The sequence below is a fragment of the Eleutherodactylus coqui genome, chromosome 9, assembly GCF_035609145.1.
Source record: "Eleutherodactylus coqui strain aEleCoq1 chromosome 9, aEleCoq1.hap1, whole genome shotgun sequence".
Taxonomy (NCBI): domain Eukaryota; kingdom Metazoa; phylum Chordata; class Amphibia; order Anura; family Eleutherodactylidae; genus Eleutherodactylus; species Eleutherodactylus coqui.
This window is the reverse complement of record NC_089845.1, coordinates 26,327,917-26,346,833: the sequence shown is the minus strand read 5'-3', so window position 1 is coordinate 26,346,833 and position 18,917 is coordinate 26,327,917. Positions and strand designations below refer to the sequence as shown.

At 40.7% G+C, this 18,917-nt stretch overlaps 1 protein-coding gene across 2 annotated transcripts in view; it reads right to left on the bottom strand.

Annotated features, from left to right (window-relative positions):
• Nucleotides 1–18,917, bottom strand: part of CDH12 (cadherin 12) — a 327,902-nt gene that overhangs the window by 32,576 nt on the left and 276,409 nt on the right. For both annotated transcript variants that reach the window (XM_066579190.1, XM_066579191.1), the window contains 2 exons: nt 7,633–7,820; nt 5,073–5,326 (listed from right to left, as the gene is read on the bottom strand). In XM_066579190.1, coding sequence (XP_066435287.1) covers nt 5,073–5,326; nt 7,633–7,820 — 442 coding nt within the window. The remainder of the gene's footprint in view (nt 1–5,072; nt 5,327–7,632; nt 7,821–18,917) is intronic.

Below are 18,917 nucleotides of genomic sequence, written 5' to 3'. Positions count from 1 at the left end.
TTCATTGTCTTAGCATTCTCGGGTGCTAAACTTCCTCCCCCTCCCTTTTTCTGCAGGTGGGGAGAGAGTTTAGCAGCCGGGGGCACCTGTCATTGTTTAGCAGCTGTTCATCTAAAAAGAACCCATAGGAAATCATAGGTTCTCTAAGTTACAATTTTTTTGACGAGCCTACTTAGTATTAAAACAACGCTTGTGTAAAAGAGGCCTAAAGAGGTGGGGAAAAAAAAGTTCTTTGCTATGTATCAACTAATGTTAGTGGTTTGTGGACCAATGTCACAAAAATGCAATAACAAATACTAGCTATAAAATGTAATTAACATCCTTGAGTCTTTGCTAGTAGAACATTAACCCCTTTCCCCTATAGGACATACAGTTACATCCTGCTGCGTCCAAGTATGTATGAAGAGAGATCGCAGGGTGACCTCTCTTCATACAGTGCAGGCTTTTTACTACAGCTAACACCCGTCGGATACAGCTCAGATTGGCTGCGCAGCTGATCTGCGTTATTAACCCTTAAAATGTCGCTGTTGATTCTGATGATGTTCGGGGTACCATACGCCCCCCACAATGAGATCGCAAGGAGCCGTGTGGGTGTCATGGTAGCTGGGGGCCTTTTCAAAGGCCCCAGGGCTATCTTAGCAGATAGCCTATCAAGCCATGCCTGTGGGCAGGCTTGATAGACTGCCTGTCCGATAGCAGTATGATGTAATGCATCGCTAGTTGTTGTGCCCTGTGAGGACTAAAAAAAAGGTAAAAATGAGAGCAATAAAGTTTTACCAAATATTTAAAAAATAAAAAATAAAAAGTTCAACCCCCCCACTTTTGACATATTTATAAAAAAAATCTAAATAATAAAACAAAATACAAATTTGATATCACTGTGTCTTTAAAAGTGCGATCTATCAAAGTAGCATAATATTCGCCCTGCGCAGTGAACATCGCCCGAAAAAAATAAAGTACGCTGGAAATGCACTTTTTTGGTCACCTGGTCTCCTAGAAAAAAAATGCAATAAAAAGTGTGCCCCATTGAGCACATATAGAGAAGAACAGGAATCGCAGATCGCAGATAGGTGCGATCTGCGATTTCTGTTCTATAATTAATTGGACGAGCGCATAAAAAGCGCTCATGTGTCCGATACCATTGCAAGGCAATGGTTCTATAAAATCGCCGGACGCATGCGCATGCGCAAATCGCGCGAAAAAACGCCCGTCTGACCGAGGCCTTAAGCAGTTAAATGTTGATTTATATGTTGATTGAGCTGTATTTGCCTAAAGTCAGAAGGATCCCACGGCATGTTGATGGAATCATTTGCTGGTATGTTAAAGTGCCAGAGAAATGTTTATCTGTATCTATATCAGACAGCGCATGTGCAGTCTACATGGAAATGCTATCTCTTCTCCTTAGGGAGAGCACCTAGACAGTGAGTGAGCAGATTCAAAAGGCCATTCATGCTCCTCTGGGTAATATGCAAATAAGGGAGATGGAATAATACCTCCACAGTGCCACCTATTGGAAGGCAGCATTCCTCTGAGCCAAAGTTAATCTCTTTATGCAAGCCTTGTAACAAAGACTGGGAATTAAAAGCAAAGCCAGATTCCACCAATAGACAGCTGTTTCAGGGTATTTACCCTTCATCAGTGTTCAGTAGAGGAGCTTGGCTTTGCTAGTGAGAGGCCTAGGATGGGGGTCAGAAATGCTATCTTTTCTCCTTAGGGAGAGCATCTAGACGATCAGTGAGGAGTCTCAAAAGGCCATTCATGCTCCTCCGGGTAATATGCAAATAAGGGAGATAGAATAATACCTTCACAGTGCCACCTATTGGAAGGCAGCATTCCTTTAAGCCAAAGTTAGACTCTTTATACAAGCCTTGTAACAATGACTGGGAATTAAAAACAAAGCCCGACTCCATGCAAAGACTGCTGTTTCAGGGTATTTACCCTTCATCAGTGTATCGTAGAAGTCTGGCTTTGAAAGGGTAATTACAACAAGTATATAATCTCTGTCTTTTTGTACAAAATGCATTCTATTGTTTGCAAGTAGCCTTTTTAGTTTTTGTTTTTTTTCTCCTCACTTTCAAAAAGTCTTATTTTTCCATTGATGTAGCTGCTTGAGGGCTTGTTTTTTTACAAGATGAATTACCTTTTTCCATGGTATAATGTAATGTACTAAGAAACTTTTAAAAGTAGAGTGAAATTAAAAAAAGCCCTTCGACCATCTTTGAAGGGGTCTTGTTTTAATGGTGATTTTGCAAAAACCTGCAAAAGCCAGGTATATCGTGATTGTGTCATTTTTTTATTGATAGCAGCTGCTTTGGAAATCAAGTCACACTCAGGATAGTATAATCAGATGATCTCAGCTTTATTTCTAGCACAGAGCACTTTTATAGCATTTTAAATCACTTTTAGCCAATAATCAAGATATCAGGAACATTGTAGAAGTTTCTTAGCATGTTATAGGACATTAGTTCTGGTATGTTATTTTATTTTTCTAATATAAGAGCACATGCTATGAAGTCAATGGCTTCCTATGAACAGTGCTTCTTCTGGTCGTGTTATCTAGATAAGCGAGCTGAAGCAACTACACCCTGTAGCTAAAGACCTTCTTAATAATTTAAAATATGTTTTCCTAAAGCTACAAACTCAATGCTGATCACAATAAGGATTATAATCATTGAAAAAAATCAATTTGACTATGTTACATAAATATATTTTCTCTAACATGGCATATAGACTACTCCAAAAAGTTCTATGGGTCAGTATGATCACGATGTCTCCAAACTCATGTTATTTTTTTTGCTTTTTCCTGTACTGCTTTTAAAAAATAAAATATCCTTGGAAAAAAAAAAAATCTGCCCCATCTCCCGACAGTCAGAACTTTTTATTTATCTGTCTATTTGTGTGGGGGCTTGTGTTTTGTAGGACATCATAAAGTTTCTATTGGTGTCATTTTGGAGTTCTTATGCCTTTTTTATCGTTCTTTCTTACAATTCTTCTTGAAGACGGTGTAAGTAAAAAAGCTCGATTTTCTTTTTTTTACAACGTTCACTATGTGGGATAAATAATTAATTACTTTGATAGATCGGACTTTTAGTGGTGCAGCGACAGCAAGTGTTTTTTGTTTTGATTTGTTAATCATAAAAATGTCTTTTTTTTTAGCTTTTATTACCTTTTGTTTTTTTTAATAATTAACAAATCTTTTTTTAAATTTTTTTATTTACATTTAGACAGGCAGCCTATCAAGACATGCCGCATGCACGTCTTCATAGGCAATAAGTAATTTAGTTTTGGCAGTCCTAGGGGCCTTCAGAAGGCCGCAGGCTTCTATGGCAGCTGAACCACAACTCGTGATCTCATCGCATGGATGGAGGGATCGGGATCCCTAAACACTAATCATGGCATTTAAATACTGCTGTCAGGTTTTAAAGTCAACAGCCATGAACACTAATTGCTGTTGTGGCGGGCGGGTGACAGCTGGCACCCGGCGTATATGGAACAAGATTGGCTTCCGAACCTGCTCCATAAAATCCATGCGTGCCCAGGAAGTAACTGTGGCATGAAGGGTTATTATGGTAAAAGAAACTGAAGCTTGAATTCTCTCTTGGGAAACATCAGAAGTTATTTAAAATATCTGAGACCAGGTATTGTACTGTGCAGATATCTGATTCTGACAACATCCAAAGACATTTATACATTAATGAATTAAGGAATACATTAATGAACATATATTGTGGCAAGGGGGTTTCTCGCCTGGGATCTCACGCTTGTGGATCGCTGAGCTCTCAGACCAGAATGGGCACCATGCATGTAAACAGGCTCCAGAAGCAAGGATTTCATTAAAACTGGCGCATGCCCATATATATTTCACAGCAAAGCCATCATGTGTACAGAATACAACAGTTCATATAAAAGTCTAGGGTTCACAAACCCTCAGGCACTAGCGTAACTATAGGGGATGGAGGGGATGTGGTTGCAGCTGGGCCCAGGAGCCTTAGGGAGCCCATAAGGCCTCTCTTATCCATATAGGGAGCCCAGTACTATGAATAAAGCATTACAGTTGGGGGCCCTGTTACAGGTTTTGCGCTGGGGCTCAGGAGCTTCAAGTTACACCTCTGCATTAATGGGTTAAGAGCAGTTGGGGGCACCAAGATAAATGCTTGCACCCTGGCCCATGAGCCTTTAGCTATGCCCCTGCCCACAGGGTCACCGTCACTACGCCGCCGGGGGTGTCTAGAGAACATCCTCCTCACTGGGCTAAACTGACTCTCAGGCTAGCAGCCCTTCTAGCTCCACTGACCTGTCACTTCCTCCCTTGAGTGTGACAGGAACTGACTCTTTTATATCCCCTCCTGCCACGCCCAAGGTGTTAACCTTTTCTATTTATTTTTTCAGGTATAAGAATGCTTATCTAGCACCCTCTGCAGGCCCTTCTGAATACTGCACTGCTACAATATGATATGTGCATCTCTTATTAGTTGGATTCGCAAGAGCATATTGTGGGCACATTTATGCATCCATAATATGGACAAGTGTACTAGCCTTACTGCAGGTCTCCTGACCCTAACTCAAAGCATCATAGGAAGCAATGAGCTCCGGTCAGCAGTTCTGCAGTCAGGCTGGGACACTTGTCCATATTATGGATGCATAAATACACCTGTAATACACTTATGTGAAACCAGCTTCATAAGGTGTGTACTTAAAAGAGTAGCCATCATAATTTCTCATATAGTCTGCCTGGCTAAAAATATTTTGACACTATCAGGATTTATGGTGAACTCTTACAGCTTAGTATTCAACATCCCTCAAAATTTATGAGGGTTTAAGCTACCTGTGCCATCACTAGTCATAGTTTTATTGAAACATCCCCTTCTGCTTTCTCCTCATAGAGTATTTTCAACTCTTGTGACAATCAGAGACTCATGCATGCAATATGGATATGGTGCAACCTGTTTCTTTCGAGCAAGGAACTAGCATCGCATTTATTCTTGCAACACAATACTGTGGCTTACTATAGAAAAGAATGAAAAATAAAATATTAGCACATTAGTTTTTAAGAAGTGACTAGAAACTGTTACCTAACAGGGCTGGATCCTATGTCTAGATCTTGTGCTGTAACAGCTCCTATGATGGTGCCGACAGGTGTGTCCTCATACACTTCCATAGTGTAGGAAGGTTTGCTGAACATTGGAGGCTCATCAACATCCAGAACATTTATTTTTACAGTAGCAGTGTCTTTAAAGGGTCCAACTGAGTTAAAGTGATGATCCAAGTAGGCATTAGAAGCCTCAACTTTAAATGTGTAGGCCTTTTTTGTTTCAAAATCCAGAGACTGAAAGATAAAATATAATATATTGTGAGTCTCATTTAATCATGTAACAAATGAAATGTCTCCTTAAAACAATCACTAGGATTACTCCTTTTTATTTACAAATGTCTTTATATTAATATCAGAAAATGGAAACAGATTCCCAGAATTTACTGTGAAAGACAAATTTTAAACCAACATCAATAATTCTTATCCAATAGGGACATCTAGTGGTCATTTGGAAAACTACATACCAACCATATTCAAGCTCTAATCATAACTAACAGAAAAATAATAAAACCTAATTAAAAGCTACTTTTTGATAAATTCATCAGAATTATTTTCATAATGTTTCTGAATACAGCTTGCAGAATATCTTACAGTATTTAATGGTTATTTATTTAAACCCTATTTATATTAATGTATTTTCTTGACAAGGTTTCCAAGGTCTATATTACACATTCCAAATATTTCACATTAGAATAAGCAGCTTAAGTGGACTGTCACACGGCCGTAGGCGTTTTCGAGCACCAGCCAGTGCTGTAAAAATGTGTGAACAGGTGCAAAAATCTAATATTTGTGCGCCCCTTTAGATGGCATGGACTTGGAGTATATGCCGCATATTTGCGCAATGCTGTTGGGCGGGGAGGAGACAAGTTAGCTATGCTTAGCTGTCTTCCCATTCCCTTCCCCTCACCAGCTCTCTGCAAGGGGAGGAGGCGGGATGGGGCGGGAGCTAGTGTGTTAAGCTTCTGCCCCCTCTCCGCCCCTTGTTGGCAACCAGCAATGGGAGGGGACAGGACACGGCAGAACTTCACAACTAGCTCTGCCCCGTCCTACCCCATCCCATTACAAACAGCTGGCAAGGAGCAGAGAAGGGTAGAGAATTTAGCAGTCACGTTGCTAAACTCCCACCTTCCTTTTTTGGCAGCTGTCATTGGCTCCCATAAGAGTCTATGCAGCGGCCGATGTATTCCAGGCAGAAAGATAGATCCAGGACTATCTTTCCTGCGCAGCATAAACCACCCTGCGCTATATTAGCTGGAAGAGAAAATCAGTACAGTACAGTATTTTGATGTACTTTAAGAGCAAATATGATATATATAAAATAAATAAACATATATAAAATCAGGACACGATTTTGATGTACGCTTAGGGTGCATTCAGACGAGCGCGTCCGAACATAGGTGCGCACAAAACCACGCATCTATTTAGAACCATTGGTTCCCTATGGTGTGTTCACATGTCCGTGTTTTACAGGCGTGCAAATACTTGTAATGCAAAACATAGGACATGCGTGCATAGGTCCGTGCTGCGCTTCAATATTCCCCTCGGGGAGTTCCCTTGTCACTGAACACTGTGACAGCACTGTCACAGTGTTCAGTGATAAGGGGACTCCTCGCAGGGAGTAAAGAAACTCCTGCCACAGCTGTGACAGCTGTGGCTGAAGATCGCAATGTTCTCCAATTGCCTGCAATGGGCTACCGACAACCCCTGCAGTAATTTTCGTGAAGGGCTTTAAATATATGCAGCAGACCAGCAGTATGTGTCTCTAAAATTACAGACTAGAAATAATCCCCATGTGATATAATTCTGCAGTTGTGTGTTATGCCTTTCCATCTCTCATATTTTTGCAGGTGGTCATGTGATCTCAATTCTGACCAGCTCAGATCTACTTGGGGGTATGCTGTCTGAATCTAGTCAGTTCCTCAATCTGGGTGATGCTGTTACATGGACCTGCCACAGAAACTGCCTAGAAAGCGACACAAACAATCCTATCATGGTTACTGATGATGAGCACACAACTCCTGTCACACAGTTATAATAGAGGAGATCACAGCTTATTCTCATGACTGTATACTTATGACCTGCAGCTTATTTAGATGAATATAGAAGACATGGTGATGACAGTGTTGCAGAGATGGTAGCTGCTCATGTGATGCTGTGCTAATGCGAACAATATCAAGACGGCATCTGATAGGCATCCTACAGGGGGCTGACACTGCATTGAAATGCCTGCAATATACAGAGGAGACTTCCAGAATGTAACAGGCAATTAGGTGAGGGGGCAGAAATTAAAAAATGTTTTTGCTGGAGTGGCCCTTTAACTACCAGATTTCTTGATGGTATATATAAGACTTGCTTCTAAATTCTCTCTCTGGTTGTAAGAAGTTTATCAAATGTGAAAAGTTTTCCTTTTTGTTGTAATTGCATGGGTCTTTCTTTGCATATGCCTTGAACCAGAGTGCTGTACTGTCATGTACTAAATCCTACTGTACCATTGGTGACTATGTAACAAATCCCCCTTTATGCTTTGTATGGTAAATCACCTTCTTTAGGATAAGAATTCCTTCCTGCGTTTCATTATCTGTTATGATATCAAATAGATTCCCACCGTCTCCAGGAACAATATTGTACTCAATTTCTGCATTTTTTCCAAAGTCAGGATCTACTGCCCGTATCCTCCCAATTGGTGATCCAACTTTTGAACTCTCTGGTACTTTCAAATGAAATATACCTATAAAGATAAATAAGAAAGGACAGAACAAAGGTCAAACATCAGTCAAATATTATATAAAATTTCATCTATATGTAGTATGTGAAAACAGATTTTCATCTGAAAATGGCAGCATAGAGGGAAGTCAAACTAAAGTCAACTAAAATTATTTCCACCTTGAATGCACTCATACCGCATCAGTATTTGATGTGTATTTTCTCCGTATTTACATTTATTGGTATTATTTTTTGCTGGACCAAAAATGTTCTTGTATTTGCCTAGTAGAATATTAAACCAATGAAAGCAGATACAGAGGCAAACATGGATCAAATACTGAAGCAATATGGATGCAATTCATCTGTAATGGATATTACAGATCCGTTTTATGGACATCCTACAATACGCTCACATGGAACTGGCCTAATACAGAGTGCACAAGTTCCAGGAGTCCAATTTCCTGGCAGACGATCCCATTTGACTTGTCATGTACAGATTATGAATTAATCATGTGACAAAGAAAAAAAAACTACTTTTCATGTAATCAGCTAAGTATTGAACTCAATCAATGGAATTAAGTCTTTCCTGCCTAGTATAACTTGCACTAAGAGTAGGACAAGATTATAAGGCTTTAGAGTTCCAAACAGATCGATTAATTAGCTGAAAACATGTAAACCCTATGAGTATCTTGAGTATAATGATTATTATTAAGATGATTATTATAATGATAGCTTATTCTTACTTTCCACTTATGCAAGCAAATGCAAATGAAGTTTGCTTGATCAGAAAAAATTTACAATGGTTGTCAGTTAGCATTTTTTTTCCTTATGATATATATATACCAGCTGATATACTTGGCTTTGCCCAACTTAATTTGGTACAGGAGTTTACCTGTTTTTTGTACAGAAAATTTTATAAAGTGGTGGTTACTTCAGAGAAACCAAGGAATAAAATATGTATACACATAGAGGAGCGGTAGATTCTCTTCAGACTGCATGTACCAATGTGCTTCTGCGGAATGTGACACCTCTCCCACTCTTCTTACTTTTTACCCTTAAAGGTAATACCCCTTTTTATTCAAATTTAACCCGATACTGGAAGTTGCATTTCTTTTTTAGCCTTAAAGGCTCCATCCCTGAAGCCCATGGCCTCTTCCGTAAGCATTTTACAGCCTTTCAGTATATCTGCACAATAATCAGTTAGATTCTCCTCAGTATATACACATAGATGTGAGGTAGTTTCTCCCCAGTATATACGAGGGGGTGCTGAAAAATATTGAGCCTTAACCAGAGAAACAGTGAGCCAGCAAGCTGTAAAATGCAGGATGTACTTTTCTATTTGGCTATATTCAAGTATGCAAAAATCAACTATGTAAGATTTTAACTTATCTTTTTTTTTCTGGTCCAAAGTGAACATGGCAGCATCTCCAAAAGCGTTCAGTATGAAAGAGCATAGGACCATAATCATGTTCCTGTTTCTCCAAGGGAAAGGTGCAAAGTGGATCTATGATGAAATGTCACAACCTTTGGGTGACAGACAGTGGCCCTTCATATACAACAGTTGAATGTTGAGTTGTAAATTTTAAAACTGGCTATTTTGGTGTTGAAAGTAAGAAACCCAGTGGAATGCCTGTCTCCATCCCCTTGCCTGCAAATGTGAAAGCCATCCATGACATAGTCATGGAGGACCTCCAAATCAGCCAAAAGTATTGCTACATATCTGGGGATATCACAGAAGAGAGTTGGTGCCATTATCCACAATGACTTGGGAATGGGAAAGCTTACAATCAAGTAGATCCTGAAACTTTTGACAACCGAACAGAAGAGGAGACGTGTGGAGACATCGGTGGTTGTTTTGGAGCATTTTGCAAGAAATGAGTCAAATTTCCTGGACAAACTGGTAACTGGTGATGAGACACAGATCTACTGTAATGATCCAGAGACAAAGGAACAGTCTGAGGAATGGAGGCACAGTGGTTCCCCCAGGCTAAAGAAGTTCCGTGTGCAAAGGTCAGCACAGAAGCAAGTGGCAACTATTTTTTGGGATAAAAGGGAGTTCTGCTCTTGGACTCCGTCCCGAAGGGTTCAACCATCAATGCAATATATTACTGCTTATTATTGACAAAGGGGGTCAGGTTTCCAAGGAAGAATGTAGAAACCAGGTAAATGTAGAACTGTTTAGATTAAGGAATATAGTGGTAGGCCTCACAAAAATGATATGTTTTTAGAACATGCTTAAAGCTATGGGCGTTTGAAATTAGCCTGATCGTCTGGGATAACATATTCCAGTGAACTAGTGTGGTTCAGGAGAAATCTTGAAGGTAGGGGTGGAAGGTCTGGATTAGTTAAGAATTTAGTCTAAGATCATTAGTAAAGCAGAAAGTGCAAGTAGAGGCGTAGACAGCTATGAAGAAGGATATGTAGGGTTCTGCAGCACTATGGGGTGCTTATGGATGAGAGTGATAACTTTTAATTGTATTCTATATTTGACAGGCAACCAGTGCAGTAAGGCAATGGAAGTAGGAACTGCAGCATAAAAAATATCAGCGAAAAATAGCTGTGGGAATATCTGATCCGTGCAAGCCTAGCTGGATGTCGGACTCCAAGCATCCAATGCAAAGAGACAGTCAATAGAGGTAGAAAGGCAGCACAGGGCCAATAGAGGTAGAAAGGCAGCACAGGGTAGAGGTAGAAAGGCAGCACAGGGTAGAGATAGAAAGGCAGCACAGGGTAAAGGTAGATAGGCAGCACTTTCTACCTCTATAGGCAACCAGTGCAGTGACTGGCACATGGTGGAGGCATCAGTGCAGCGGCTTGACAAAAAGATGAGCCTGGCGGCAGTATTCAGGATGGATTACAGAAGGGGAAGCTTAGCGAGGGGAAGATCGATTAGTAGCAAGTTGGATCAGGTTGACATCAAGAGTTTTTGCTGTTTCCACAGTGAGGAAAAGGAGAATTTGGGGGATGCTTTTAAGGTGCAGATGGAATATAGGGAGTAAAGGAAAGGCTGGAATCAAATATGACCCCAAGACAGCAGGTGTGCTGCTGAGGGATTATGGTATTATCAGAGATGAATATGGATATATCAGGTTTAGGTCCATTGGGAGAAGTTCAGTTTTTGAGAGATTCAGTTTTAGATAGAGAGATGGCGTACTGCTAGAAACAGCAGACAGACATTTCTGGCCTTCTATAGTAGCAAAGAGGTGATATCATGAAAAGAAATACATAATTGTGTGTCGTCAGAGTACAGATGGTAGGAAAAAGCAAATCTACCGATAGTTTTCCAAGTAGGAGCCATGTGAATGAAAAAGAGGAGAGAATCAAGGACTGAACCCTGAAGAATCCCAACAGCAAAAGGAAGGAGAAGAAGTAGAACTGGCAAATGAAACACCGAACATGCGGTCAGAAAGGTAGAGAAAAAAAACCCCTGAAAGCACAGTATCCTTGAAGTCAAAAGAATGGAGTATACTGAGGAGAATTTTGGGATCTAAGGTATCGAGTGCTACAGAGAGATCCAGGAGGATCAGTAGAAAGTGGTCGCCATTCAATTTAGCCATCAAAAGATCATTTGACATTTTACTAAGACTGTGGAGAGGAAAAACCAGACTGCAAGGAGTCAAGAAGCGAGTTATCTGAGTTATCTTAAGCCCCATTTACACAGATAGATGGTCGCTCAAAAGTTGCTCAAACGATAGTCTGAGTGACAGTTTTGAGTGATCATCTTTGCATACTTTATAGTAGCTAAGTAGCTACTATAGAATATGCAAGCGGAGTGGGGCACAGCTGTGACAGCTAATAGAACAATACAGCTGTTTTGCATAAACAAATAGCTGTATCCTTTTCCGCTCTGACTGCCATGGTTCTCCCTGTGAATTCACGGCAGGACACAGGCACAGAGAATCTTATCAGCACAGCCAGCTGATAACAGCCGGCTCCGCTGATAACAGCTGATCGCTCAATTCTAGCAAGCTAGAATTCACCGATCAGCGACTCATGCACGAGAATTGCACGATGTCCCTGCATTTAGACAGAACGAGAATCGCTCAAAAGACGGCTTTGAGTGATTTATGAGCGATTCTCGTTGTGTCTAAAAGGACCTTTAAAGATAGCTTATTAGATGCGAGTACACCAGGAGTTTGTAGATGAGTGGGAGATTAGAGACAGTTTGGTAGCTGACAGCATAAGTTGAGTAAAGAGACAATTTCTTTAGTGATGGTGATATGATAGCATTTTTAAAGGAGCAGGGAAAGATAATAGAAGAAAAAGACAGGTTAAATATTGTTGTGAGATGACCAATAACAGCCAGGTAGAGGGACTAAAGATGGTGAGAACTAATAGGGTCATCAATGCAGGTAGCTAGAAGTGAAGAAGTGAGTAGCCTAGGGACTCCTCTTTCTGTTTTGGGGTTAAATTATGAGAGTGAACTAAAGGGGGAGCTGGAGAGAAGGAGATTGAAGCTAATCAGGGACTGGGAAGTTTTTGCTGCTAGATGTTGCTAATTTTGTCCTTGAAATAAACCACCAGACTTTTAGCACTGAGATCGGTCATAGCCGTATTTTAGAACTCATAAGGGAGTTAAAAGTGTTGAAGAGTCTTTTTGGGTTATTGGATAGTGAGGATATGAGAGAGGTGAAGTAGGCTTGTTTGGCATGGAAAAGGGCAAAGTTGTATGTTCTGAGCATGAGAACATACAATACCAGACCAGGATGAGCTGGGTAAATACTGAGTGATAAGGATGTGAAGGTTTTGTGGTCTCTAAATTGGTGTTTGGGGTCACCAATTGTATGTTATCTCTGCTCCAGATTTCTCATATATTGCACTCTAGCATGAAACCTTTTGGAATATTTAGGTCTGCGTTGTGAGAGAGTCAAAGATGGTTATAAATTTGTACTCCCAAATTCTTCTGTAATGTTCAGATTTAAAGTTTCCTTTTATTATAGTAACTTTTATATGTTCTATGTTGTGTCCGTGACTAGAAAAATGCTCCGCCGCAGGTTATTCGGTCTTTCTTTCTTTAGCTGTGTGATGGTGAGATCTCATCCTTGTTTAGATTTTTGTCCTGTTTCTCCAACATAGAGAACCCCAATAGGATAATGAACTGCACAGGATCAGGAACACAACATAATTGTTAGGGCTCAGTCAGACGGGCGTTTATTCGCAGGTTTAAAAAAAAATGCGTGACCACGTCTATTATCACCCATATGTTCTATCTTTTGAAGATGCTAATTTTATGTGCATGTAATTTATGTGCAAATGACTTTTGAGTGATCATCGTTGTGTCATTTACAGGATCACCTTGCGCTGCCAGTGGGGGATGCAGAAGCCAAGCAGGGTGTCCCCGCTTGTCTTCTGCATCCAGATGCTTTCTGCACAGAGAGCCAGGCTGTTATACAGCCAAGCTCTCCATGCTGGGTATAGAGAACAGGGCTAGACCGCTCTGTTCTTCATACCCAACCTGTTATCAGGGAGCAGAATACAGCTGAAACTATAGTATCAGCTGTATCCTGCTGTGAATCCCTGATAAGGCTCATTGTCGTCTATCAGCACAATTCCATGAAAAACAAGGACACATCTGGGCCTCATATTAGGCTAGACGGCCTTTTCAATCAAGAGTGTCCCGTGCCCATGTGAACATGCCCTGCATGTGCAAAAAAGTACAGTAAAATGTGCAGATATGCACACAAAAGCGTCTTATTCACATCGCACATGCGTTGCACTGAAGCGTGCGTAAGTGCACATACATCTGTCTGAAGAAACCTTCACTATTTTTCATCTGCCCAGAGGCAATGCAAATCAAGGGTTGTCTCATCAGGTGTCCCTCACAGGTATAATTAGCTCCCTCATTTGGTAGCTTGCTACCTCCATGGTGAGAGGATGCAGTTATCTGCCCTCCTTAGTCAGTAAGTATATGTTGTTTTTATATTTCCCCTTCTGTGACGTTTTTTAAAGTAGTATAGGGACTCACTACAAGCAAGGAACCTTGACTAGGTTAGTGGGCTGATGTATCTTGGCCAAAATCCAACTAATGCCTTGCATTTATTATCTATTATTCACATGCAGTGTGGCTTTAAAACTCCAGGGAGAGCCCAGGGTGGCGGTACCAAAGTGGTTCACTGTTTGAAGTGCAGGGCAACCCGCCGAACTATTATGGCATCATTAATAGGTTGCAGGTCTGCATTGAACTATTGTCATCATTCATAGGTTGCTAGGACTACATGTATGAGAAGGTCTGCCAATTTGTATCCACTCTGTGTGGGAGTATACACCAAGCAGCTACCCCCCTCTATATCAAGAGGCTGTGTGAGTGGCTGTCTCATCGGTGTCCCTCACAGGTGTAATGAGCTCCCTCATTTGGTAGTTTGCTACCTGCATGCTGAGGGGATGCAGCTATCTGCCCTCCTTAGTCAGTAAGTATATGGCCATTTTCTGTGACTGTTTGCAAATCAAGGGCTGTGCATGAAATTTCAACCAACCCAATTCAAGGGGCCATATGCATAAGAGCAGATATAAGAGAATCCAGCAGATTCATAGTGCATTCATGAGGGGATATTCGCTTTGTCTCTTACCACCCTTCTGAGCACAGATTGATGGGCTGCCATGTATACAAGAAGATATACAACATCTTTGATCATTGATAAAGGAGCGCAGAAAGAGAGATCCCCTCATGAATAAAACAGACTTCTGTGAGTCTGCTGTAGTTTATTTTATAGCTGTTCTAAATCCAAACCTCATATTTTGTGCTACATAGTGTGCGGACGGATCCTGTTTCAGGCGCTGATCTACTGTGCTGATATTTTAAAATCTCCAATTGCTATAAATAAAAAAATATAAATAAATAAGTAAATAAATAAATTCTAGCATAAACATCGCCTTCCTCTGCTTAGTATACTATGCAGTGTGTTCTATAACGATCACGTGAAATATGAAGAAAAAATATATGCTGACCGCCGCACTCCGACACTGGTCTGCTTCCTATCCGGATAGACTTCCTCACTGAGAGCAGTTTCACCACCCAGTCCGTGGTGGGCAATCCAAGCAAGATCATTTCAAAGTGAGAAAAAGATCTGCTTGTGATAGAAACTCTTCTCCTTTATTGCATAAACATGCCTGTGTACAGAGCCTGACACTTTTATGCAATAAGGGTGGCTTCACACGAGCGTGTTTTTGTGCGTGCATATGCACGCACAAAAACACGCTTGTATTTGCAACATTGCATTCCCCATGGTGTGTGCACATGTCCGTACTTTGCAGATTCACATGCCTGCAAAGATAGGACATGCGTGCACCATTGGGAATGCACGCATTGTTTTCAATGTAGCCGAGGCTGCTGCCGGTGGCTCCATTGAAAACAATGCTCTGCCAGCACCCCTGCATTCTTTTTCAGGGAAGGGCTTTACATATAAGCTCTTCCCTGAAAAAGAAACATTTTAGATGTTTTCTTCACCCTCGCTAGTTAAGAGAATTCCCTGCTGCTACATCTGCCACATCTGTGGCAGATGCAGCAGAGGAATTCTTCAATTCTCTACCACAGCTGTCGCACATGACAGCTGCGGTAGAGAATCCTGCTGCCGCCATCCCCGTCATTGGATTTGAGGGAAGGGATTTAAACATAAGCCCTTTCCTAAAAATCCAATAAAACTAGTGTAAAAAAATAAAAAAATAAATAAATACTCCCCTCCCTTCAGCTGCTGGGGCTCAGTCATGACTTCTGGCGCCGCCCCCGGCTCTGTAGTTCTGAGCTATCAGCAGCCAGGGATTTAAAATCCCCGCCTGCTGGTAGCTCTGATTGTATTTGGCTGAGCAGATGTAGCAGCAGGGAATTCTTTTAACTAGTAGGGGTGAAGGAAACAACTGCCGCATGCGGCAGATGTGTTCTTCATCCCCGCGGGGGGCACGGCAGCGGCGGAGAGGTAAGTTTTGTTTTTATTTTTTACACTAAAATGATTGTTTTTCAGGGAAGGGCTTATATGTAAAGCCCTTCCATGAAAAACAATTCAGGGTGCCGGCAGCAGCCGCGGCTCCCTTGAAAACAATGCACACAGCTGCATACATGTGTGTTTTTGCTCATACATAGGTATGCACCTATGTGCGCAAAAGCACGCTCATGTGAATCCACCCTAACAGAGAAGATTTTCTATCACAAGCAGTTCTTTTTCTCATTTTGAAATTATATAACTATGACTGTTTAGATCCAGGCTATACATTAATGGAGCTTAATATGCATTAAGGTACGAGCTCCCAAAGACTCATTCTGTAGCACAACATTCCAACTGCTTTACTGTATATCTTTACATACTGCAGTTCTTGCATAGTGCTGCAGTGTCTACATACATTTTTCATCCAAAGTATATCCACAGTTGTAAAATATGAGGTGTAGTTGTATATTGGAGTAACCTTCTGAATACACAATGTACACTGGCTTATACATACACATAATGACACATTGCAGAACAATGAGCCTACAGGACAGGTGCTGAGCACACTGCTGCATCATTTACAGGGAGTAATTGGATAGTTCCCAACATTATCATATCGTAAGCCAGCATAATACTAATTTACATTTTAAACAAGATATCTAAGTCACATTACTAGAGTTCTTTCCTTGAAATCCTTTAGGTCTGTCTTTGAAAGCTTTTTGGGGGGAATCCATGCAGCGTGAGATAAATGTACTGCGCATCCTTTAGGCACATAATTCTTAACCTTGAGAATCCTACATCTTAGGGCACGGTCACACGAGCGTAGACGTATTTACGTTCGCACGTGCGCAGCGTTTAATCGCCAGAAAGAACGTTTTTCGGCGATCATGACCAGAGCTAGAAAGCGTATTATCGTTTGTTCCTACTTTGCAAACTATCTTTTCGGCCATCGAATATGCGTTGGCGCGTATTTCGGTCGCATATGTTACGTTTTTTTTTCGGGTTGCCGTTTTTACGCGCTGTAAAATCGCCCATGCGAACGAATACATTGGAAACCAATGCCTCAGATGGTCACGTTTATACGATTGGGCGCAAAAACGCGCCGTTTATGCGCTCGTGTGAATGCACCCTTATAGTGTGATCTTGGTTATTATACATGCTTAGGGCTCAGCCACACAGGCGCTTTTACGCACATTCATTCGCACGCAAAAAAGATTGCACTGCGTGCGTTAAAAAAACCGCGTGACACGTCCATTGCCACCCAGATGTTCTATCTTTGTATGTTCAAATGTTATGCGCATATAACATTCACACATGTGACCGCTGCCATTGGAAAGCATTGGTTCTATATAGTGCGATCTTTTTTAATACGCGAATAGTCGCATGTTACAATGCCCGTGTGACTGAGCCCTGATAAAGTGTTTCTAAATGGTATGCTAAGGCAATGAAATCTGATCATCATTAGCCAAGTAAGACACTGGATTAGAAGGAGTTATAATATATTTGAATGATGATGATTATTATTAATATTATGGCTGTAAGCGCTGTGGAATAAGTTGGCACTATACAAATAAAGATTTTTATGGCCCCCTTTCCCTAAAAATAAGCCCTAGCATGATTTTTTTAAGGATTTCTGATTATGCTGAATGTTTTGTATTTTTTTATGAGGATTTTAAATAAAGCTTTGAATATAAGCCCTGCTCCAAAATTAAGCCCTAGATACAGTTAATAAAAAAAGTCAATATAAATAGTGTCCAGGCAGCTATATACTAAAAAAAAATTGGAATCTCTTGCAGCAAAAATTAATATAAGACACTGTCTTATTTTCAGGGAAACAGAGTATTATTATTATCTCTTATTAAAATGTAAAATACAACTTTTAGCTTACATAGTAACATAGTTTTTAAGGGCGAAAAAAGATACATGTCCATCCAGTTCAGCCTATCATCCTGATCCAGAGGAAGGCACAAAAAAAAACATGAAGTGGAACCCAATTTTTCCAAGTATCAGTAAAACATTCCTTCCCAAATTCAAATCTGGCAGTTAGAATAACTCCCTGCATCAACAATCCTCCTGATAGCTCAGTCACACAGGCGTTTGCACACGCGAATCTATATACGCGTACTTCCGCACGGAAAAACGTCCGCACTTGTCAAAAAAAGAACATATGGGTGGCAATGGAGCTGGTCATGCAGATTTTCGTCCGCACGCGGTGAATGCGCACGGATCGACACCCGTGTGACTGACTCCTGAAGCAATATATTGGCTATGCAAAACTGTTGGACTCTAGTAAGACTTCCCGGACCCTTCTGAACTTTTTTACTAGAGACGTTGTTGGCAGAAAAAGATCGCATGTTCACCTAGTCCTTATATTACTTTCTATTTTTTTCTTAGGACAGGTCTATGGTTATCCCAGACATTTTCTAACAACATCTACTAGAAGTTTGCTCCAAGTATCTACTACTATTTAAGTAAAAAAAATATTTCCTGATGTAACTTCTGATTTATCCCAACTATTCTCAGATTGTGCTCCCTAATAAAAATACTGCCCACCTGAGCCCTATTTACACCTTTGACATATTTAAAAGTATTAGTAATGTCTCCCTTCTCTCCTCCAGGCAATACAAATTAGGTTATTTTAAGTCTTTCCGGATACGTTTGGTCCAAGAGAACCTTCCACCATTTGTGGTCCATCTTTGGATTTGTTCTGTTTTACCAATGTCTTTCTGTAGATGAGCTCTCCAGAACTGAACACAGTACTCTAGATGTGGTCTCACCAAAGCTTTATACCGCGAGATCACAATCTATCTCTTTCTACTGGTTATACCTCTAGCTATCTAGTCGAGCATCCTACTTACTTTTTTTGCAGCCTAAACACACTGTGAACTCATTTTGAGGCTGTCAGAACCCCTAAATACTTCTCTTCTGAAGTCTTGGATAACACAGAAGACCCAATATGATACTTAGTCTGAGGATTTTTCCTCTCCAAGGGCATTTTTTTTTTTTTTATTCGGAAATATTGAACTGCAATTTCCATTGTTTTGACCATTTATCTAATAAAGCTAAATTTCTTCCACGTTCAAGGCACTACCAGGAGTATCAATCCTATTGCACACTGAGTTTACCATCACCACGTCTTCACGCAAAGAGTTCCATAGTTGCGCTGCTCTTACAGAAAAAAAACAACTTCTATGTTGGTGTAAAAC